Source organism: Lepidothrix coronata, unplaced genomic scaffold (genome assembly GCF_001604755.1).
Source record: "Lepidothrix coronata isolate B3197 unplaced genomic scaffold, Lepidothrix_coronata-1.0 Scaffold6, whole genome shotgun sequence".
Taxonomy (NCBI): Eukaryota; Metazoa; Chordata; class Aves; order Passeriformes; family Pipridae; genus Lepidothrix; species Lepidothrix coronata.
In genome coordinates, this window is record NW_016690186.1 from 3,811,828 (window position 1) to 3,835,534 (window position 23,707).

The 23,707-nt window shown below is 41.0% G+C and overlaps 1 protein-coding gene across 2 annotated transcripts in view; it reads right to left on the minus strand.

The window, feature by feature from the left end:
- MAPRE2 (microtubule associated protein RP/EB family member 2) overlaps positions 1-23,707 on the minus strand; it is a 101,121-nt gene that overhangs the window by 65,020 nt on the left and 12,394 nt on the right. For both annotated transcript variants that reach the window (XM_017831835.1, XM_017831815.1), the window contains exon 2: positions 9,566-9,627. Coding sequence is in view for 1 of the 2 variants with exons in the window: in XM_017831815.1 (XP_017687304.1) it covers positions 9,566-9,627 (62 nt within the window). In the remaining variant the exon portion in view is untranslated. The remainder of the gene's footprint in view (positions 1-9,565; positions 9,628-23,707) is intronic.

Below are 23,707 nucleotides of genomic sequence, written 5' to 3' on the forward strand. Positions count from 1 at the left end.
GTTATATACTTCTAATATTAATTCTTAGAATAAAGTTAATAAATAGGTTTAGTGGACATTTATTAAATCCAATTAGCTAAATCCAGCTGCTTCAAGGAATAAACTCTCCAAATTCCTATTTAGAAAGAAGCACTCTTCAGTACACATCAAAGGACTCCTTACTTAAAGCATCAGAAGTTCACACCGAATAGCCAAAATATTTTTATCCAGCATTTTCTACATAACAAAAAGCTCCAGTGAGAGCAGGAAATACTTCAGTGACAGACGGTTCCAAAGTGAAGAAATTTTTTGTTCCGTTAACTCCATACCAACTCAAAATTTGGAACTCTATACTGTCTCATATTTGTGTTCAGTGAAACCCACTGGGCTATAGCAGAGTTTCAGACACACCTCAGGGAGCTGCTCTCATCTAAAAATAGAGGTTGTGATCAATAAATGCTTAGAATAAGGACTCCTATGTCTCACTCTGCCTTTAATACTGATTGAAAGCAATTGAGACAGGAGACTGACTCATTGCTCATTCATGTGCATTTACATGGAATTCTTTGGTGGGAGCTGTTCTAGATGTACCATTGCTGCTTCCATTTGCAGTGAGAAGTTAACTAGTTTTCTGGGCTTGTCAGAGCTTTGTCAGAGTTCAGGTGTAAAGACTGTGGAAAGCCAAAATAAAAACATTAAAAATGTTCAGGCAATCTGGATTCCTGGACTTTTTCAGAGAATGACAAAATCTTAATTAAATGAAAGTGAGATCAGTGTTCTAGAAAAGAGGGATTTAGGATTTTCATGTTTCCATACACTACAGTATGGAAAAATACCACTGGTAAAAAGTCAGAGCTTCAGATATTCATGTCTTCAACAAAACAAATTATAAATGTAAAAGTCTGGAAGGATTTGGGAATGTGAGAGAGTAAGTCTAGCATTTCTTTATGTATTTTCAACTGTTGAGGAACCTTTGGCTTTCTTGGGACTAAAGAGGGTGTCCCAAAAAAGGCAGAAAGGTGACAAAATCAGGTGGGAGTGGACAATCTACCCTTTCTGATGTTCCTTCTCTCTGTTCTACGTGGAAAATACCAGCAATACCCTTTGAAAGCTTTTCAGTCTATTGATATATTTCATAAAAGCAAGACTGGGGCATGGAGGAGGACAAAGGAGCAGCTTTGCCACACTTTATGAAGGGCAGAAGTTTCTAACATGAAAAACTGGTATGGCCGTATCCCATACTAAAGTGATACCTTTACTGGTAGACGACGACTTTGAACATGTTACATTACCCTGCTGAAACTTGGCGTTGTTATTACACACTAAGAACTCAAGAATTCTTAATAATGGCTCCTGGGATCAATGATTCTCTGTTCCTGTTATACAACAGGTGGTGTGAAGCTGATAGCCATTTTATTTGCACGTTATCCAAGTAAGTTAATGCTCTACATGACTATCTGATACCTGTATATAACACAAGGAGGAGTTTAAATGTTTGGGGAAAAAATGCTTTGGAACAATTATTGGCTAAGATCTGTCCAACATAGTGTTGCACGTTGTCTAATGTCAGCATTACAGATACCAAATACATGAAGCTTGCACAGGGTTTATAACCCATAACAAGAAACATTACACTTACTAACACTTACTAACCTGTCTGATCTGTCCAAGATGCTCACCACTGCTAAAGAGGAAGGGAGAAAGCTGGTACAAGAAAGTTATAATCCAGCAGATGGTCAATTAAATTTTTTGGATACCTATTACTGGATCAAGAATGTTTCAACCAGCTAACAGAAAGGACTGAATCACTACAAACCAGGATTTGAAGGGGTTACTTAGTCCCAGGAAACTGTTAATTAGGTGTCTGTCCTCCCACATCCAGCAAAAAAGCCAACATAAACAGTATTACATGCTCTAGCTAATGTGAAAGAAATACAGAGTGCATTCATGCCTGACCAGGATCAAAATCACACTGCCAAGTCATTCAGTAGTGTGTGAGTATTTCTGTGATTGCAAACCTCAGCCCAAAAACCTTGCCTTTCTGCAAAATACTCCACACAGTTTCCTCAGGACCTTACAGTGTGCTACAAATCATCTTCTTTCAGGGCCAATGCGTCTCACATGCCCATCAAATTAGTGAATGCCAAGAAGTTACAGAGAAAGTGGTATGCTTTTTTGTTTGTATGCCACCTTCCCCTCTCTTGATAACTGCATTTATCTGGGACATTCATAGCCTTTTACAGAAACTACTTTCTGTCAGCTTTCCTCATTTTACAAGCACAGAAACAGGCCCTGCTGACCAGCTTCCTCAAAACACTGTCACAAGTCTGTGCAAGCTCCATTCTCAACACCACTATGGTAAGTTCCCATCCTTTCTTCCATGGGTTGCTTTCTGATTCTTGCAGTACTTCCAGCTCTGCAGCTAACCCAGTCCAATCCCTTTTCTCCCTTCCTACGACTAAGTGAATGCCTCCTCCTTTTTATCTCAGGATTTCTTCCACACCTGAGGTTTTCCCATTGTTCTTTCTCCTATTCTTTCCCACTCTTCCTTTGTCGGGCATAATCCTTTGTGGGCTTGGGCAATTTCCACTTTCCTTCCTCAGCCACCTGCAGAGAACCTGGGTCAAACTGGTTTCCTTCCCTCAGCCAAGTCCCCGGCACACTTACTGTCCAGCTAACATACTGTCATTAGCTAATTACACCTCATTTCATCCAGGCCGAGAGGAATGGGCTGCAGTACTTGCCTGCTAAGGTGCATGCACATTCACACGCAGCCATCCCAAGAAGCGACACCTGTATTTAAGGGCTGCATAACAGCCGGAATTCACAAACCTCGTGTGACACATTGCTGCCATTAACACACTAAAGAGCTGAAATCCCTGAGGCACCTCAGCACCTCTGAAAAACTAGGTTGTGAGGATTTGCTTGTGATCACTAGCTCACAGAGAAATCAAGATGTGCCTCCTCTTTGAGCTAGAGCAAATGTACATATTACGCACAAGATTTTTAAACAGAAATTTGTCTTACCATTCAAATAGACTTGCTTTTAGATATTTCAGGCTCCTTCCAGGCCAAATGCAAGCATCTGAGGCAGTCCGCTTTTTACTTTCTGAGAATTTCTAACACACATGCTTTTTCACTTGCTGTTAAGGATTTAGACCTGTAACACAGTTGTAAGTAATACTTTCTATTCGTAAATAGTAGAGCATTTGGGAGCAAGAAACTGTTCTATGAGTATAATTTAATTGCTACTTAACACAATACCCCTACTGATCTGAAAGTTTTAGTTTCTTCGCTTATTGATGGAAAACAGACTTTTTCCATTGGCAAGTCAATGTTCATTATCATCTTAGCATTTGTCCTAAGGCTTTACAAAGAGGAAAAATAATTTTCACAGATAGCTTTAACCATGTTATACTTTTATTAGTAGTATGAATTAAAAAAAGAATACTTGCAAACTGTGTCAAGAAACTTATCTCGCTGACAGGCATTCCCCGAGAGGACTTTTGGAGCTTGACCTATTAGACCAAGTTTCCATTAATACTTTGAGCACTTTATTAACCCACTGCTGGAGTGCTTTATTTAGATACTAAGACCCTACAGAAGGCTTACATAGCCCTTTCTGAAAGCCTGAAATTTCAAAGTAGCCAAAAAAGTCTTTGCCTCATTGTTAAGAGTTAAAGGTAGCTGGGAGAAAGTTACTGCTTGTTTGCTTCAGTGGAAAGTGCAACTGTTAAGAGCAACACACAGAAATACTGGGAGCTTGGGTAGGAAATATAAAGAAGCAAGAAAACTTTCAACAATGTACAACTGTAAATTTTCCTTAGGAAGTCAAATTACCAACTTTTTATAAAAAAAAATCACACGTAGTAACAAAATTAATGGTAACAAAATTGCTGCCACAAGTGTGTGGATCAGGTGGGATACCAGCTGAATTAATATTGTGACTTAATTTTTTTTAAATGTAGGGAACAGATGAAATATAATATAAAGTTCACGCCCCTCCTCTAAAATAGAGCAAGGGCCATTAAAAATGTACACATCTCCATTCTGAGCAGACAAGAGCGTACAAAAGGTGCATGATCTTACTGAAAAGATAAACAGCTGGATTTACTTGCTTCCATTAACCAATGACCCACTTGTCAAACATAAGCTGTAGATTTAAAAGAGTGATTACGTGAAGCCTCTTACATTACACAAAAAAAGATCCGAGCTATGAAATCAGATCAAGTCTGAAAATACTTGAGCACAGTCAATATTGTTCTTTTATACAGACGCAGGATGAGAGTTAGTTATTTGTTTAAAAACCTACAACATGATGTAATGGTGTTTCCTCTAGTGCTGTTCAGAAGGCGTTTATCCCATGCATCCCGCTCGGGTCATTAGTGGTGTGCCAAATCCAGGCCTTTTGTAAGAGGATGAAGCTCTAATGGAAGCCATTGCATAAGTCTGAAGTATGGGGGCATGGCCAGCTTCCTTCTATGAGGAACAGGTACTGACAGAGACTGAAAACAGATGCTTAAAACCATTCACCCACAGTAAACGGTAACCATGACATGTACCTGGCCTGTCTAATCACTCAGAGCGGAACTTTAACAGGGGTGGCAGCTGTACACACTTGGATGGCAGACCTCCAGCTGAAGCTTTTAAGGCCCAAGCCAGCTGCTGTCGACTTTGCCCACCCGTAAGCACCTCCCACCACATGCCTGTTTCTGTGCCTGCTCCAGGCTCAGGTAGGAACAAACATGCAAGATGCTACAGATGATTACAACATTTGGGTTTGAGTGCAAGCCCTGAATTAACAAGAGTGCAAGTGTATCAAGGACAACAAATTACTAGGTCTCAAGACCTGAAAACCTCTGATGTTGCCACCTTGTATTGTAATGCAACAGCACTGTCCACAACAGTGGCCTTCCTGTACTTGACCTAAAGCTAAACAAGTCTCTAAGAAGGTTGAGAAGGCCATTATTATAAGGAACATTTTTACTGTAAGGACAACTTACGTGTTGCTTCCACCTGACCTCATTAGCATGCTGTGTGTTGCCAGTGACTCCCACTTTACTGTGACTCAGTAAATAGGGTGATTTTCTGCAAGCTGCAGATCATGGAGCAACTTAACTATATAGGAATCCTGGCAAAAAAAACCAACCCACACTAAAGTTTCCAGCCCCAGAGATTGCAGAGAAATATTGGAAAATGCTGATACTTGGAGCCTGTCCACCCATGGATTTTACTCTACTGCTAGAGGCTCTGAGCACCACAGCTCAGCATCCCAGTGCCTGATGTGCAGGTGCAAGCTTTAGCAGCAGCATGGGAAAAGAGGCCAGGCAAGCTGCACAGTGCCTACTACACCACAGTACAGGGATGTGTGCACTTCATAGAAAAGAGGATACAGTTGGGAACACAGCCATGGCGCTCCAAGCTCCACGCCCCTCCCAGCTCATCTTGCAATAGCATTTTGGTTTCAGCTCAGTTTTTTGTCATATTACTCAGTAGCACTTGAAGGTCACCACTGTGCCAGGCCAGCTTTCCCTTCCCATCTCCCCTTTACATTTCTTTGTCCATCTCTCCTTGCCTAGATGAAATACAGGGATACTTACCACTGCTGTTGGCACCTTCTGGACTTTAAAGTGATAACCAAGTGATGAGACTTGCGGAGAGCACTGCAAACAGCCTAGCAAGACACACACTACCAGAAAAAGGTCCTTTGTTTTCCTAACAGATTCAGCCTGATGGCAGACTTGGGATGACTGGACAGAATCAGGATAGGTCCTACACACATATTTATAAAATCTAGAAACTGTTTTGAAAAATGACAGTTATTTTTATAGCATTTGGATGCACTATAAGTACTTGATATATCTGACAAGGATTAATATTTTTCAAGATCCTCAATTTTTTTAAAATTTATTTTGCTCCTTTAGCAAAACTCAAATCATTATTTGAATAATTTTTAATAAACATTCTCCAACTTTTTAATGAAGCACTATTAATAGGCAGGATATAAAAAGCAAAAAAGATAACTAGGAACAAAAGTATCTTTTTTTATATTACTGTATATTATGTCTTCAACAGTCATGGCATAAAGTAGCACCATTCTGTAACCTCTGAACAGTCACATTGTTTATAAAATAAAATAAAACAAGGCTTCTAACATGTTGAGCACAAAGGTACTAGTGGCAAGAAAACAGTGCCTTTTCCTCATTACAGCAGAAAATGAGGTTTCTATTTAATAAAAACCCCAACCACTAGGCTATGTGTTTTTGTTACTGTAAATGTATGTCAGTGCTGTTGACAGCTTCTGCGTTGGAAAGGATCTCATTATTAACTCTGAACAAAACCACACGTTATCTTTTTGAAAAGCAAAGTTATGTTCCTGATGAATCATCAGCTGCTTTGCTGAGCTCCTGTGGGATAATTTTTGGTATCGGGCACTGGAAAAATAAATATCACCCTAAAGTTCAGAATATTTTCAGACAGCACCATAAAAGGCTATTAAAGCTACCCAATTTCTAAGTTAAGAAGGGAATGGGGCTGGTGAGTACACAGCCAGAAACAAACATTCCATTTGGTTAACTTTGCTGTCTCAGGTTCAGGCTTTAGGTCTCCAGTTCTCATGTTGGATCAAAACCAACTATGAAGCATCTGTGTTCTATGCAGGACTGACTCCTAAACAGATGTCCTCCACTACATTTTTGGAGACCTTGTGGTGTTTACACAGAATGAACATGCTTTAGAAACACTCAGCTCAGCCCAGAAGTTCACCTATTTTCATACTTCTTCAGCCCTTTGGCCGAAGTTACAAGGCATCTCTCAGGGAATTCAGGTCTTCTTTGGCGGACATTGTGGGGACCAGTTTGGGGAAACAAGCTATGGGGAACTGAGCAGCAAACAAAGTGCCCTTATCTAGAAATAGTGTTTCATTCTGTACCAGTGCTGGGAGGTAGGGATAAAGAAGTGAGAGGAAGTGCTTCTTGAGCCTGCCTGGTTTAGGTAACTACATGCACTTTTATCACGAAGGACCAGAGAATATTTGTGTCTGCAGGGAAGAAAAAAAGCTCATACAGGCCTTTTTGTTCAGACCTCCCCTGGACACTTCATGAATCAGTAGTTCATCATACAAACATACTTTATATACATATATATACACTTTATATACAGACTTTTAATGTATTTTCTTTCTCTTCCCCTATCTCAAAATTACTCAAATATAACAGCTAATTCCTGAGCTAACATTCCAGCAGAAACCAGACTTGCTTTCTAATGTTAGGGTATATTGTAATTGTTTTGGTGATAATACATCAAGCAAGGAATTGCAAGTGCCAAGTCCCCTTATCTGTGTGTTGCACACAAGAGCGCCTAATACAAGAAGTGTAAAATTTCTTGGATGTTCCAACATCCATCCCTCATGTTGTCCTTATAGCTTAACTCCATGAAAAAATACACCCATTTGTCAGGCTTAAAGGCACTAAAACCTAACCAGAGGGTTTCCTGAGCGAAGGCTAGCATATAGTAGCATGTTACATGCATTTACCTTTTGCAGTTGTAATAGCTCAGCTAATTCTCTAGTAATATAATGAATCTCTGGTATTAGAAGGCTGATAGCTAGATCCTAATTTTGACATATAACAGGCCATAAGGACTAAGGGATTTGGAAAAGAAAGGCTACACAGTGAGCAGCAATCCATGGGGAATACACTGGAAAACTGTCTGTTGCTTCACAGAGAGGGTTACACATTGCAGGAAATCTGCACATGTCAGATAAGTTTCTATTAGACAGGTAGGATGCAGTCTGCTTTTATAAATGTCCACTTGGTGGCTGTGCACTATCTCCATGAACACAGTCTTCTTTAGATTTCCTGTTGTTTCCAAGTGCTTGTGACAATGCCAGTATAACCACAGTGACGAAGCTTGACTTTTAAGCAGCAGCATCTGCTCCGTGCCAGAGTGGGAAGCAACAGATGAAAGCCTCTACGGCTCAGCACAAGGCATTGCCCCGCTGAACTTCCATCTGCAACACCTTCCTGGGAACGGCTGCATCCATGGGGGAGGATATTACATTTCTCTAGTTCTTGCTCTCAGATGCCTCCTGTAGTCTAAATCTACTGCTTCACCCTTGAGGCATACAAGCCTGTTTCAACTAAATTATATGCTATTCTTTTCCTGAGAATCTCCAAGTACACTTGAGCCCTGCATGTTTGCTAATTGCTGTCAAAGTCACTCTTCTCTTGCAACCTGATGGACCTGGACTGTATGGCTCCTCATTTAACTCTGCTTCTCTTCTACTTATCTCCATCTGTGCCAGTGAACACAGGCAATTCTTGTATTTCCCGTAGAACTTACCCTGAATTATTTTTCATGTCTGTCACGTATCAAGAGAAATCCTTCTGCAAACATATTTAAGGGTTGGGTTTTTTTCAGGGCATTAAATAACTTGGAGCAAATTCCTAGTTTTACAGTGAAGCAAGTTTTCAAAATAGCTCAGACAAACCTTTTTACTTTTAACTGTAAAGTTCAAACAACGTACCACTGCAAACTGAGATGTCTCCTACATCCAAAATTAGCATTTATTTATACACTGGAACAGCTTTTTGAGTATTAACACAAACGCAGTGGTATGTTTTAAAAAAAAAAGTTCTTCATTACACAGCCTCAGCATCATTTCAGTGTTTATCACCAGCTATGAATAAAGAAACCCCACCCTATATTATAAACCACTAATTCTGCAGCACATTCCTGCCAAGGGAAAAGGCAGGTATGGTATCCAGCACAGTATGGTGAGTACTGTCAATGGTGAATCTGTTCAAACAGGAGGTTTAGTACCGGGTATCCTACACTCCATTTTGGGAGCAGTGAAGGTTTCTTGTTTGACAGCTCGGATGCAGCAGCAGTGATACAAGGGAAGCAAGTGATGGGAACTGCAGGAAACACAGATGTGTTCCAGGCGCATCCTTTCTGAAGGCTTTCTAAACATTGCCACCTTGTGGGCCTCCTGTCTCCTAGTATCACTGCTCCTTCCACTCTCCCCAGGTGACTGCCTGAGCCAGATGCCAAGCAGGAGGCTAGACTGTTGAAGTTAACATCCAGCTTGGGTGGAATGCTATTTAAACTCCCATAGTTGGGGATTAAAAAATGAACAGAACCTTTAAAATTCTGTCTGACATTATGAAGGCAGCACTAATAATGTTCAGAAGAGCTAACATTTAACAGAAGAAAAGCAAGGACACAATTTCTCAAAGCTCCCAAACAGAAGGGGAGAGAGGAGTTAAATTCATTGTCCACCTTTAGGGTTTTTTTTAAATTATTCCTTTTTGCCACCATTTCCTTCTTACTCCGATAAAAAAAATCCCCAATTATTTACAAGAAGTCTGTGGCATCTAGTTTAGCTTTCAGCAGTTCCGTTTCATGAATGAGAATTTTTGATGACTTGAATCTATCAATTGCTCAGTCAAAAGATGATGCAAAAGAATATAATTTGTTGTTGATACCAAACTTATTTAGCTACTGCCTTACAGACATCAAACACAAGTTTTTTGGTACATTCTCATTTGTTAGCACTGTAAAAAAGACATACAAACGTACTTACTTTGAGCATCCAAACACTTTCCCTGGTTGCCGGCTTGAATTATTCCTTGCAGCAATTTGGTACTGGAAAGAAAACATGAAAACCTTTAGTTCAACAATCACATAGGAAAAAAAAAAAAAACAACAAAAAAGACTCACTGGATGGTCTTTGTCTGTATTAGTTGAGCAGTGATGCAACAGTCGTATGCTAAAAATGAAACGAGGAGAAATCCTTCATTACAATGCCGTAATTCAGCTGTGTTCACAATGGCTCAGTGTCTAACATCTGCACAACAATCAGATGTTCCCCTGATATAGTAGCAGATCTATGAGCTCCCTTATGCAGTGCTACATTCAGAGTTTATTCATAATTACCAGGCACACTGCTCTTTCTTCATTCAACCAGGCTTCTCCTTAGCACAGGCAATCAGTTATGACTGTTGTGTCATGGAACTGGAGCCTTGCTGCACTTGCCTGAACAGCTTTTCAGAGGAAAAAAAATCTGCCATTGAAAGACACAATAACTGATTTACAGGAAAGCCCATGTTTTTGCCAATACAACACAAAGCAGCTGGCAATCCTTTGAAGTGTCTCGCTTAGCAATGAAATCATGGTGCTGCCCACTTGTAGCAGCCACGTTAAGGCCCATTCCCTTCTGTGTTCCTAGATGGAATTGTCTACAAATGCTAAATTTGTCCTCACATCCATCTCTCTCTCTCTGCATTACAGACTGCAGAAACATAAGATGGAGCAACCATATATGGGTTTCAATTTGTGCCCTGAATTACATACTGTGGTTACGTGGCTAAATTTCTCAATTCAACTCGTCAGTCAGCAGGAACTATCATTCCTAGCAGGTAAATAATGGTTTACAGTCAGACCAGAGCTCTGGTCATTGCTTGTTTTGCATTCCTAGTCAACTAGTTGAGACAGCCCAGCAGGGAGGAGTATTCCAAAGGCATCTATCTCTGCATAACAGCACAAAACTACACCAAACAGGACCCTAAGGGTATTCGGACTGCATCAGGACTGAGAGATGTAAGAAGCTCCCACAGGTGAATTTATATTCATCAAACCCCCTGTTTTAGGAGGAGGAATACATAAAGTAATTCTCACTATAATTAATTATCATCTGGAAAAGGTAAACAGACCTTTAAAGATGGCTTGTATAAAGGACTGGATCCCAGCTCTAGAAGCTGTGACTCATTCTGGCAGAGAACTGAGGATGGCTGCTAGCAGACTGGAAGGCTGAAGCTACCTTAAAGCCAAACCAGAATGAAAATTAGCTATTAAACATGTTATTGTTTCATTTCTTTGAATCTATCCAAGCCTCTTAAGCTGTGCTTTTCAATGTACTCTTTTTCCTCCATTTGTTTAATGTGGAAAGTGATTCCAGCACAGCTGACAAACCTCAGGCATCCTGTTGGCAAAGGAACAGCAAATCCATCATGGTATGTTGGCTTTTGCTCAAGTAGACCCCCCCTGAATTTAATCTGAGATCTAACAACACTATTGCAACAGCTTGTAAGGATGGGACACTTAAGACAATGGTTAGAAGAAGTCATGTCCCACCAGAAGATGTTGACCAGAATTTCTACAAGGCAACCACAGTAGAGAGACACTGAGACACAGACCTTTGAAATATGACACTTAATTTACTTATGGAATGTTTTCCACACTATACTTTTTGAAGAATGTGATATTTATGGCATATTGAAGACAGAGATCACTACTTAATTGTCTTCAGTATGTATCCCTTGGAAGGGATTTGAGTAATATCACCACGCTGAACTTCATTAATACAGTCATAAATAAAACAAAAGCAACCCTCATAGCACAGGTTCCTAAAGCTTGGAAACTGATTATGATGCTGACTGTACAGGTCACACCAAAGAGGTACATCTCAGCCTTTTTGCCTGCCAACCTGAGCTGCAGGGAGCAGTGTGATTGCTGTGGCCAGATGAGATAATTGGCACCTGCTGCTGTGTGCAGCAGCACTACCAGGTCTCCACCTGCTCCCTAAGCCATGCCAACACCTCAACCTGTACGTCCGGCTTGAGATGCCAGAGCAGCACCCAGGCAAGGGAGTGGTAGGAAACACTGGATCATTAAGGTGGAATTTAATTTAGGTGGACAAAGGAATGCAGTAGAGGTCTTAGTGGGTGTGAGGAAGGTAACGATGGAGAGCTGGAGTCCTCTTCAAAAGGATGGGGGAATAAAGGTGTGCAATGAAGACAAGATAAAAAGGATGCGCCATGTTCTCCTACTAAATGCCAAGCCATGCACTGCTCTCAGCTTCAGACAGTGGCATCATATCGCTGCTCTATATAAGCCAACAAGCACAATTCAGTTCCTCAAAACTCCCCAACGCACACAGGCTGCACTGATTTTAAAACAGGAGAGGGTCTGTAAAAATGGAAAAGACCTTAGAATACAGAAAAAAGATTAAAAACAATTTAAAGAGTAGATTCAGAAAATCCCATGTAAAACAGATAAAGAGATGCATTGTTTTCAGGACAGAAACTTATGATTTGTTCAACATTTGTGTAAAGTTTGCACTTGGCAAATGTTTGCAGCTATGCGTAAAACTACACATAGCTGCAAGTTCCCTGTATTATACTATCCATTTCCCTGATGGTCAGATTACACTGGGGGAAACAGACTAATGTTTATTACAAAATGCTTTGAGTTAAGCTGTTATTAACAGAATCGAGTAGATTTTATTAACAGCCAATGACCATTCGTCTAGTGCATTCAGTTCTCCCCCTTCCACATCCCTACTCCCACATCCCCTTGTGTCATCCCGCTGCAGTGACAGCTGGGAGGCCAAGCCCACGCAGGGGGGTCAGACTGGTGGGCCACTGGCTTCCAGGTGGGCATTCGAGAGTCACTCAGGGAGTCCCTTCCCTTACTTCAGCGGATGCACATACAGCCCTGTAGACTACATTTGCCACTTTCTCAGATACAGCTGGGTTACATACGCTGCTGTTGATGCTCGTGTGCTGGTGGAGGCCTTGGGCAGGTTTGGCAGACTCCTGCTGTTCAGACTTTATGGGTTCAGTGGACTCAGCTGCTCTCCAGGGTTTTACCTGGTCTCAGGCGGCTTTCACCTGCTCTCTCTCACAATATACTTTTCCTCCCTGTGCACAATAGCTATTGCTACATCCACAAACTTTACCCACTGAACCTATTGAAAAAACAGATGCGGAAGGGGCTTCTATGATAATATCCCTTGAAATGCTGCAAAACAATTTAATTTTGAATGAATATTAACTAAAAAAAACCCCACAAAACAAAAAAAATCCCAAACAAAACAAGAATTGAGCAAGAGGGATATGAGAAAGCAGATAGAAAGGAAAGCAACTAAGAGAAAAAAAGAAAGTACAGCAGGGACAATCTGCAGTAAACAAGGTACAACAACATCTAGAAGCACATCATACAGCCGTAATACGAAAAGTACCCATAGTTGTTCCTTTGAAGGACCAAGGAGGAAAAGTCAGGGCAGAATTTAATTAAAGTGATTTAAATCAAATGCCTTCCAGTACACTTGATGATGTATTTTCAAAACTTTGTCTCCAGAAACTGTGTTTCCCCTGTGGGCACAGAGCCCTGTCTTCTGCTACTGTGTCTCTGTGCACTGGATGCTTTCTTCCATACTGCACAGATCTATTTTCTTCCCCTTGCCAAGGACTGGAAATGTGATGTTGCATGAAAACAACTTGTAATATAGGCTGACAGTTACTGATTGCCTCAAATATCCTCAGCAGTTATAGAAAAAAAACTTCAAAACCAACTTATTTTTAGCAAGTGAAAGAATTCAAGCAACCCCATGTGGCTGCTTTCCAGGCATTTACTGAGTGGAGAATAGCTTGACAAATTACAGAAATGGACAAACTCAGAGTGTAAATCAGAAAACAGTGTATATCACTATTTACATATGCTTTCCTGTGGAAAAGAGGAATCGAAACATTAATTTCAAAGCTTCTCGTGTCAAAGGAAAGAATGACTGTTTTTATGAGCTCTTCATGAATCACAAAAACCAAAACAAAAACCCCCATACACTTCACAGTTTGGCAGATTTCTCAACTTGCTGGTAACTAACAGCCCAACCCTATGCTGTCTCACTCTTCCTGGGTAAGTCCTCTGCATCTACTCAGAACTGGACTCTGCAGCACTACAGGGAAGACACAAAGGCAAAGACCCAAAGCAAAGAAGTCAAGTAACAGAGCTTAGTACTATTTCCAGTTCCAAAAATACAAGAATGCTTCACAAGGCAGGCAGTCTCAGAGGCTGCAAGATGCTGCTACCGAGCGCACAACAGAGCTTCCCACCTCTTTTGCTCTTCCCATTTCAAACACAGCTTTGTCCCAGCAGTTCTGCTTCTCTCCAGTGCTCTGATTTCAAGTCATCTACTGGCATGAAAAAGGTCCCAGAGATTACTTTTAAAACTCTGTTCCCTCCCTCTCATTTACAAAGCAAACAATCTTTTTTTGATCATTTACATACAAAGTAAATCCAAGCATGTCCTACTTAACAACTTTGTAGGAAAGAACATGCATCCTTTCTCAGTAAGACTTCTACTCTGCTCAGGGTGGAAGCCTCCAGACTTTTCTCCCTATAGAACAGTAAACCAGCTTGTGTCATTTCTGCTGTCCTCTCCTATCCCTCCTCAAATTCTTAACTGGAATTTCCAAGATCCAAGTGCCTTCAAGACAATACTGGGTTCAAAGCTCCAGCCAACTGCAGTGTGACATCTACATTTTTGCAGCAGCCTACCTGCTCTCCTCCTATTAACAAATACCTTCACTGTTTTCCTGCCCAGTAACTCTGAGATGCAGTAATTATCTTCCAACTTGAAAAGGGTGTAACAGAGCTCAGTTTGTGTGATTTACGTAGCTAGTGTTATAGATTTGGCAAACCTTTTTTTTTTGGCATGACAAGCAATGTCAAACCAGTATATCAGGCAGTAGGTGGCAGACCTAATAGCAAGAACAGATGAGACTGTGTATTTATCATTCTTTGTATTTAGCAGGAGACTGCCACATCACACTTATCTCCATTTCAACCAGAAAAAGTTTCCCTCTTCGCTCCTTTTTGAGAAAACAATCTTCCTTCAACTTTCTTTAAAGTTTAGTTCAGAGCCATTGATGTCTGCACTTCAATTTCTATCACACAACTAAAAGTCTGTCCTACTTGTGCTATCAATTTCTATGTCTGTTGGCTTCTAAATCCAACATAATTTTGTTCAGCTGTTGTTTGCACATTGGACTGAAGTTTGCTATTGATGCACTTCTGTATGTACTCATGTATTATATATTTTTTTTCTGGTTGGCATTATATCTTATAGAGAGTACTTGATTTAAAAATAACTAGAGTTGATCAGGTTTCTGCTTAGTTTCATGCACTAGAATCATCTAACACATTTCTTTTTAATACTTCCTTATAAACAAAGTTATGCTGTGATGATGCATATGTTTTATAGTCAGGCAAAAAAAGCCAGCACTGACTAAGGTTTCCCACTATGAAGAATTTGGCAATAATATTGCCTTAAGGCATTCCAGCCTTAACTGTTCGCTCCTTATTTATGTCTCTGGGCTGCCCCTCAGTTTTGCTAGAACTCTGAATCCAATCCACTCTAAAGCAGATGTGGAAAGGGATCTAATTTCAAAGTTACTTTTTTTTTTTTTTTTTTTAGATTTAGAAAAATATATATGGGGCAGTTCCCTGTTCCACAGTACACAGCATGGCCCCATCAACAGTTGGGCTGGCACAACTGGGAGGACAGGATCTCACTGGCTGATGTTGCTGGCCAGAAACAGGTATAGGGAACAACTCCCCTGAGTGGGATGCAGCAGAAAGCTTTAAAAGCAGACACAAACTCCTCCGATATGTTCTAGAGACTAGTGGGTACACAGAGCTAAGGCAGAACATACACCAGCTTTCCCCTGTTCAATATGAAAGGAGTAAGAGGCTCATGGAGGACAGCTAGCAGCAACTGCTTTGGTCCAGGTCAACCCACCACCAGTTTTCAGTACATTTATCATTTCCTCTACCCAGTTTTAGGCTTGATTTTGTAGCTGAATCTTTACAGACTAATCAGCAACTTAGAATTAAAAAGAAGGTACAAAGGAAAAGCATTAAAGTATAGATTTAAAAAACAAAAAACCCATCTCTCTATTCTGACCTGAGATATTTTCTGAAGTTCTTTTAAAACAGCAAAGCCTGAAGTTCAACATGGGGAGTCCTGATGGCATAATAATATGTTGAATTACCCAAGCTGACATTCTTTGAAAACAAGCCTGCTGAACAAGCACAGTAGGAAGTGCCCAAAGATGACTTCCATAGGAGTGTTACACAGGCAGTTGCAGCGTCTGTGGAACTCTCAGAATTGCTTCAGGGATATAAAATATATAAGCTTCAGGACCAGGAAAACATTTAGAAGAGCAAGTTGGTTTAAAAGACATATGTTTTAACTCAAAAAGTAACTCACATTTAAATGGCACTCTTCACCGTAACTCTTACAGATATCCCTGAGAAAAATGCAGGTAGCTCAGCTAGAGTGCCTGAGATTAGATGGGCTGAATCTTCCTCTACTGTAGGATTACTTTTTCAGATCTCTTGTTACAGTGACTGCAGAAAATCAAGCACATCAGAGAATATTCAGCAAGAATCATTTAGGTGGCTACGTAGAGGGGGATAAATGCTCCTACCAACCCTCTGTTTTAACCTAGTGCTCTACTATGAGCACTATGCCTGCAAATTGTCTAAGCTCACAGACTGGTGGTCTTCTAAGTTACAGAATTCAGTAGCTTTCTTTAAAAAGTGAAAAATAATCTCTAAAACAGTGCAACTTCACTGCCTATGCCTATTTCAGACCAGGAAAGAGGCAAGGACAGCTCTGGAAAGCAAGCATGCAAATTCTTGCCCCTGGGAGGGAATGACCTTACTGGTTGCCAGCTAGCTGGAGACAAACTTCAGAGAAAAAAAAAACACCTGGGGGTTTTGGTGGACTACAAGTTGAAATAGGCTGAGCAGTATGCCCTTGCAGAAAAGGAGGACAGCCTGGGTTTGCAGATTCAGGGCACTAATTACTCTCCTGTACTCAGGGCTTGTGAAAGTGAAGTACCTGTGTACTGGGGAGCCACAAACCAGTGACAGACATCCTGGAGCCCAGTCTACTATACAAAGATAGTTAAAGAGATGGAGCATATGATGCAGGAGAGGCTGAGTTGGGTTTGTCCAGCGTGAAAAAGAGAAGGGTGTGTGGGGATGCATGAGTGCAACCCACAGCACTTAAGGGGAGGGTGTAGAGAAGACAGAGCCAGGATCTTCTCAAAGGCACACATAGACATAGCGAGAGAAAACAGGCAAGTTTCAACAGGGGAAGTCCTCATTACATGTTAGGAAAAGTGTTTTCATTATGAGAGTGGTTGAACATTGGGTCCAATGAGGCTGGAAAATTTGAATGTTTGAGATAATTCAGAACTGAACAAGTTCCTGAGCAACTTGATCTGTTTGGGATAGCTTTGAACAGGAGGGGACAAGAGTATCTCTTTCAACCAATATTATCCAATGATTCCATGTAGAAGTGTCATCACTGCAGGCTGCTTGTTGCCTGCTTACCGTACCCAGGAAGAGAGCCCTACTTAGGGTATAGACTGCCATCTCAGCCCTTTTAACAGTTCTGGCACGTCTTTCTCTGCCTTAAATTCCTGAACAGGAAAAAAGGACTAGCTGAAAGATGTAAAGATCTGTGGCAGTAGTAAAAACAGCTCAAGTCTTCTAACTTGATTTTTATTTCAATCCATAGGAACCTAAATATATAATATATTTATAATAATTGATATCTAATATATAAATCTAGGTCCAAAAGTTTTGCTCTTGAAAGCACTGGTGAAGCAGATGAGTTCTTGGACATCTGTCTTGTAAGAGGCGAATGGATTACCTGCAGTCAATTATGTATGTACAAACCTATGAGGGCTGTAAGGCTATAGTTTGTGGAAATGACCTGATTAGATAGGGTGCTCACATGACAGCTGAAGGGACACTGAAGGGTGTAGCATCACCTCATTTGTCCTGCACAGATCACCACGTGCTCTGAGTCATAAACCAAAAGCCAAAGAAGTTTGAGTGGTTTCCTCTCTCATTTTCATCTAATCAATCCCAACCATCGAGTTTTTCCACCTATTTCCAAGGTGGAATGTAAGAGTCACTTTTCTGCAGATCCACAATGTGACAAGCATTGCTGGGGTCCAATCTCTGCTGTTAATCTTCTTCACTGCTTAATCAGTGGAGAAAGGTGATTAAGGTGGTCCCAGTGACATAATCACAGCCCAGTGACCAATAAACTCTGGAGGAGCATGTTTTAAGCCTTCTCCAAGCCGTTGAGTGGTAGATCCCCTTTAATAGCTCATGTTCTGAGTCAGTCCTTCAACCTCCTCATCTGCAAGTTGGAGGAACAGCCCACCAATACTTCACACTCTTCCACACATATTTTGGCTGAAAGCAGCCAGCGATTCATGTGTTTGGCACAGGTAACAGGATCTGGGTATATTGATAGGACTGGATCTCTTGGGGAAACAGGCAGAGAAATACTACTTGGTATTTATTCATGTTTCAAAATAGTGAATGCTTATTTGCTCACCCTACCCGGGTGGCAGTACCTCTTGACCACTAACAAAAGCAGAACTTCACTGACATATATTCTCAGTAAGGATCAGAGACCTCCAGTTGTAAAAGGCCTGTCAGAAACTGTGGGCAAGCTTGCCTCCTGCCTGCAAAATGGGAAAGTTAAAATGCACTGAAGTTTTAGGACACTTGCACTGTGGTAATGACCCCACACAAGTAATTAGAGCTAAAACTGCAAAACCTGTATATTTGACAAAGGGAGCAAAGAGCCAACTGAGCTTTTTTTTTGGATCTTGAGCGTATATGGAGCTGAAAACTAGAAATGGCTCTCTGCTATAAAGGCAAACTAAAAAGAAGTCACCAAGGGGTTCTTCAGAGCAGAACTGTATTTGAAAGCTGCATAAATACCTTTTACTCCTTAAGTTACAATAACATTGCCACCTGATCCCAGCTTATGAACTTCAAGTTGAAGGAAAAATATTCCAGTCTGTGAGATAAGAGTGACAGCTTGTTATCTCATTTAGGTACTCCATGATACTACACAATAAAGCAAGTCATATGGGAGGGGGCTCAAAAGGTGGGCTGCCAAACTTCAACCCCTCAAATTAGTGTTACTTTGTTTTGAAGAGATAGTCTGCATTTGAATCCTAACAAATCAGAAGTTTTTGGGCTGCATTTTTGAGCTGCAGTATTTCCTCCAAGAAGCTGCAGTGCAAAGCTCACACGAATTATTCTTTATGTTGTTCTGCAGACAAAAGCCACAGAACACAAGAGCCACTAACTTGAATGCATGTGCATCGCTTACTGATTTAAAAAAAAACTAATTGGGAAGTTTACAGGTGATTCTACAGTATCAGATTGAATTTAAACTTCCACAACATTCTGCTCTGGAAGGTTTTTCCTTTAGCATACTGCCTGCAAGCTCTGATTTGGAGGAGCACTAAACTAATTTCAGTAGTATACACAATTTAAATGTAGATACTTCTGTCACTGCCTTTCCTGGACACTTATGTTTTCTGTTTGCTGTCCAAACCAATCAAGAAAAGCCACCACTTAACTGAAGAAACAGCTACTTTGGATTGATTTGCCATTTACATTTATCTGCCTTACAGACTTACATAAGAGCCAGTTTTTCACATTTAGAAGATAAAGCCTTTTAGCTTAGATTGGCAAGTAAAACTCTGGCAGTTTTGGTGTTTGGGTTTTTTTTCTTTCGTTTCTTTCTTTCATAAACCCGTCAGTAGAGCAGAACTCGTGCAGCATAATGTCTTACTGTATCTTCTCAGGCACATGCAACCAGCCCTAGAGAACCCAGCCCCTGTTAATGTTGCAGATAGGCTCTCTTTAAGTCTTCAAACTTCTTCAGACTTCTGTTATGTGGCATCTTCTGTAGCAGCAGCCTACTCGTAGCTGTTTCTTTGAAATGACCAGAGGGCTCCTGAGATGGCAGCTATCAGATATTTTCAGGCACGACTACTTAAATAAACAGTTCTAGACATAAAATACATGTACAAAAGGTGAACATGCATTTTGGGGCTCTAAATAAAACTTCTGAAAACACAATCCTTATTTCCCAGGCATGCACTCATTTAACAAATCCCCTCTCTTTTCAGCAAGATTAGTCAGCTATTGGAAGTCCCCATAACATGATGTTACTGAACTGAACATGCCCAAGGTGAATCAAGGTAGTAACCTGTGGAACAAACGAGCAGCCACATAGCATACACAGCTGAAGCATTCAGCATCAGCCAAAAGCAGGTCTGTCTCTCCCAAGCCAGTGAGCAGTTTATGTATGCTAGTGGTATAAGTCCAATTTTTCTCCCTTTTTGGTAGTCAGCTTGCTTGTTAACTCACGTAGCAAAAATCCAAGATTCAACCTACGCTTTCCCATAAGATTGATTTCCCTGTAGGGCCTATCTCAGAGTCTGCTGCACTCTGCTGCAACTCTCTTACGCCCTTCCATTCCTGGTCAAAACATGCCACACCTTCTACATGAGTCAACAGAGCAGGGAAGCATCTCCCGCAGCAAGCGGGGAGGCAGCTGAGAGGAGAGCCTGGCTGTGACAACATAGTCCTTCCCTTCAGCATGGGGCAGGATGCTCAGAGAAATGCAGACTCGGTTAAAAATAATTATCAGGAGAGTGCAACAAGCTGCACTTGAGCTTGAATTCACGGGATCAGGCAAGGTCACTTCTGGTGAAATAATCCCAGGGATAAATTTCAAATCACTCAGATATTTAGTTAGCATACGCAAGACAGCTGGAAATCTTTGCAACATTCTCAAATTACACTGTTTGGCACCTTATCAAACTAAATGCCTTTTGCCTGTGAAGCGCACAAGCACATCGTTTTACTTCAGTGTTATTCTGTTTTCCCTCAGTGAGATGTGTTGGGTTTGAGAAACTGCTGTATCCTACACAAGACATCAGGGCTCAGCTCTCCTACTCCTTTTTGATGACAAATTGATGTTGAAGTTTAACTTCCAAAATAGGAAAATTATCAAGAGAATATATTTTGACATACAAGATGCGTAAAGAAAAATACAAGAGAAACTGTCCCAACTTTAACCAGGTGACACAATGCTATTTTGGGAAGTGCACTATTTTTAATCCCAGGAATACTTTCCTTAGTCAGTAGAGATGCTTACAGCCTTTCTTGTTTGAAGTGCTGTGTTCTTTCCTGTACTATTCCATGCAGGAAAACAGGGTGTGCAAGCCAATATAACAGTTCTCTGACACTAAGAACTCAATAAATCCAGGAACACAAGTTACTGCTTCTTTTACAGTCATTTTTTTTAGTCTGGAATAAAGCCACACATTTTGTCAGTTCACATCCCAGAAGAGGTGGGCCTGTCTCTGCTTGATATCAACGGAAAGGCATCCAGTAGCATGGCAAGAGAATCCAACTCAAAGAGTTTTTATGTTTACACACACACACACAGAGCTATTTATTTGACTGCACTCCATGGGGTAAACTGGGAGTGAATCCCCTCTGTGGTCAATGGGAGATGCCTGAGCAAAGTACTGGACTGGTGCCAGGGACTTGCACCAAAAGGCAAACCCAGCAAGAAGTGAAAATAAACTATCCTGGGAACAGTGCAGACTTTCTTCAATTTCAGAAGCAATAAAAATTACAGAACTAGAAAAAATAGGAGGGAAGGACCCTACTGCACAGAATACATTGGGCATGGAAGGTATATATATTATTAAAGAGCTTTAATTTCATCTTCCAGATTTCTCTCAGGTTGGTTCTTCTAACATGTATTTTTATGTTCTAATAAAATCAGTTTTGTGGGCTGGAAGCCTCTAACACCTCACTTATGCTCATACAATGTAAAAGAGTGGGTGGTTTCCCCATGAAGCTCAGGCCCCACTGCAGCACTCCACAAGCACACAGGCTCCCAGCACAAGCATCCAGCTCTGATCAGTTACTTTTGAGTAGGCTCTCCAGCACCTTCCAGTACCAGCTCATATACTTAGTGCTATGAGAAAAGCAGAACTGCCTTTAGGTTTTGCTTTAGACATCATTCTGAGCAAACCTTTATCTGCAATTTCAAGTGTTATAAGCAAGTTATCAAATGTAAACAGGTCCTCATGAAAAAAACTATATATAAACACCACACTGTACAGGAGGACACATACAGGAAATAATTCAGAGGCCCTATACTCTGTACCACCAATCTTAGGGGATTTAAATAGATACAGTTCGGCTACTGCATAACATACACATTTTATTTAGGATTTCTTAAGTATTACTGAAACCTGGAATAAGATCTTCATGGTCAAAGATCAGAAGGCAGCACTTGGAATTTCTTGCAGTAGCACACAGTAACAAAGCAGCTGCAACCCCTCTGTGCCACATTGTGTTAATGGACAGAACTGTACCAGTAGCTCTGCGTCCCTTTCAAAGGGAGACAAGAGATATCACTGCCATTGGTCAGACAAAGGTTTCTTGTTCGTCTCTTCCATAGCTACATAATAAGTTCCCTGTCATTTGACAAGCCCATCACAGGATTTCTCTGTCTGGGTTTCCACCATGATCACATGTTGCCTGTAGTCCCTGCATCCCAATGAAAGATTATTGCTGCAGCAGAGATGATACCTCATCCTGAAGGCATACATGGGATTCTAATCATATCCTGATGTGGCCGTCAAGCATCTTAGAAACACAGCTCAAAAACATTGTTTCAGGCCAAATGACATCTAACTGGCAGTTCTATTTCTTTCTCAGTTATCTAAGAAGTGTTTTCACTGCTTACCACATCCTTTGCAACTCCCCTTACAGCTTGCACAAAGGAGCTGATTTTCAGGCTTCTTCCTTGTGATGGAAATTGTTGCCTATATGCATGACTGTCAGGTGGACAAAAGCTGAAAAACTGCAAGTCTACAAGACTTACTGTTTAAACTCAGCAATTTGGTTTGACTGGAACTAAACTAGGCAAAAAAAACCAGCTGACTGTCCTCTGGCCGCACTGTCCTACTAAAAAATATATTATTTAAGGAAACCCAGCCATGTTAAAGAAACTGCAGTGATTTTAGGACATGCAAGACATTTATGATTTCAGCATTCCACAATCTAGATAAATGGCAGCTACACAGAGTAATCCTTAGTGGTGTGCTGGTTCATAAAGTGGTAAGGCATCCAGCTAAGCAGGGTCAGCTTGGGTCTTCTCAGTAGCACCAGGTAGAATGGGCTGCAGCTGACCCAGGAATGTAGAGAAAAATGCATTTTTGTCCTCATCCAGGAGTCAGAAAACTCACTTTCTTGGTGGTAGCGGAAGAGGTGACAGGAAAAAAGGAGAGACACTGAAGACTGTGCAGGTCAAGCAAGGTTTAAAGCCTGGGCTAACACTCAGAAGCTGCTGTTGTGATGGGGCCTCTCCCCTTCCACTCTTCCTGCCCCATCCTCCTGGGAACCTACATCTCCCTTTGGATCCTCTCAAGCCACTCACACTAGACTCTTCTCCACAACCACCCCTGCACCCATCCCAACCAAACCTGCAAGCTGCCCCAAATTCCTCCTCCAGCTCGGCTCTGAAAACACTGGTGTCACCATGCATGAATTCAGGAGGGAGAATCCAGAGCCAGGCTTTATTTTCCCATCCACCCAAATATGCTGAATTCTTGTGCTTGAATCTTCTGATAGCAGAAGTATTGAAATGGGAAGGGACTAACAGAACACCATCTCAGGGTAATCCCACTGTCAGTGTCAGCCTTCATACACCGCCCCAAAGAAGGAAGTCACTAAGAGACTGCCATTGGCCAACTGTCTCTTCATCACTCAGCTTGCCACCAAGAAGTCATCTTTATGGACTTTCTACATTTACTACATACATGCCTCTCCAAAAAAAATCAAATCAGAAGAGGAAGATGGCACCCAAAGGCTTGTAGTGTGGCCACTCAAAGGTAGCCTTTTGAAGATTTATCTAAATTTGTCAAATATAATAAGTAATCAGCCATAGGACAGTTGCTGTCCCTTGACTTATTCTTTTTGAATAGCATGTGAGCGTCAGAATTATGCTAGATAAGTATTCAAT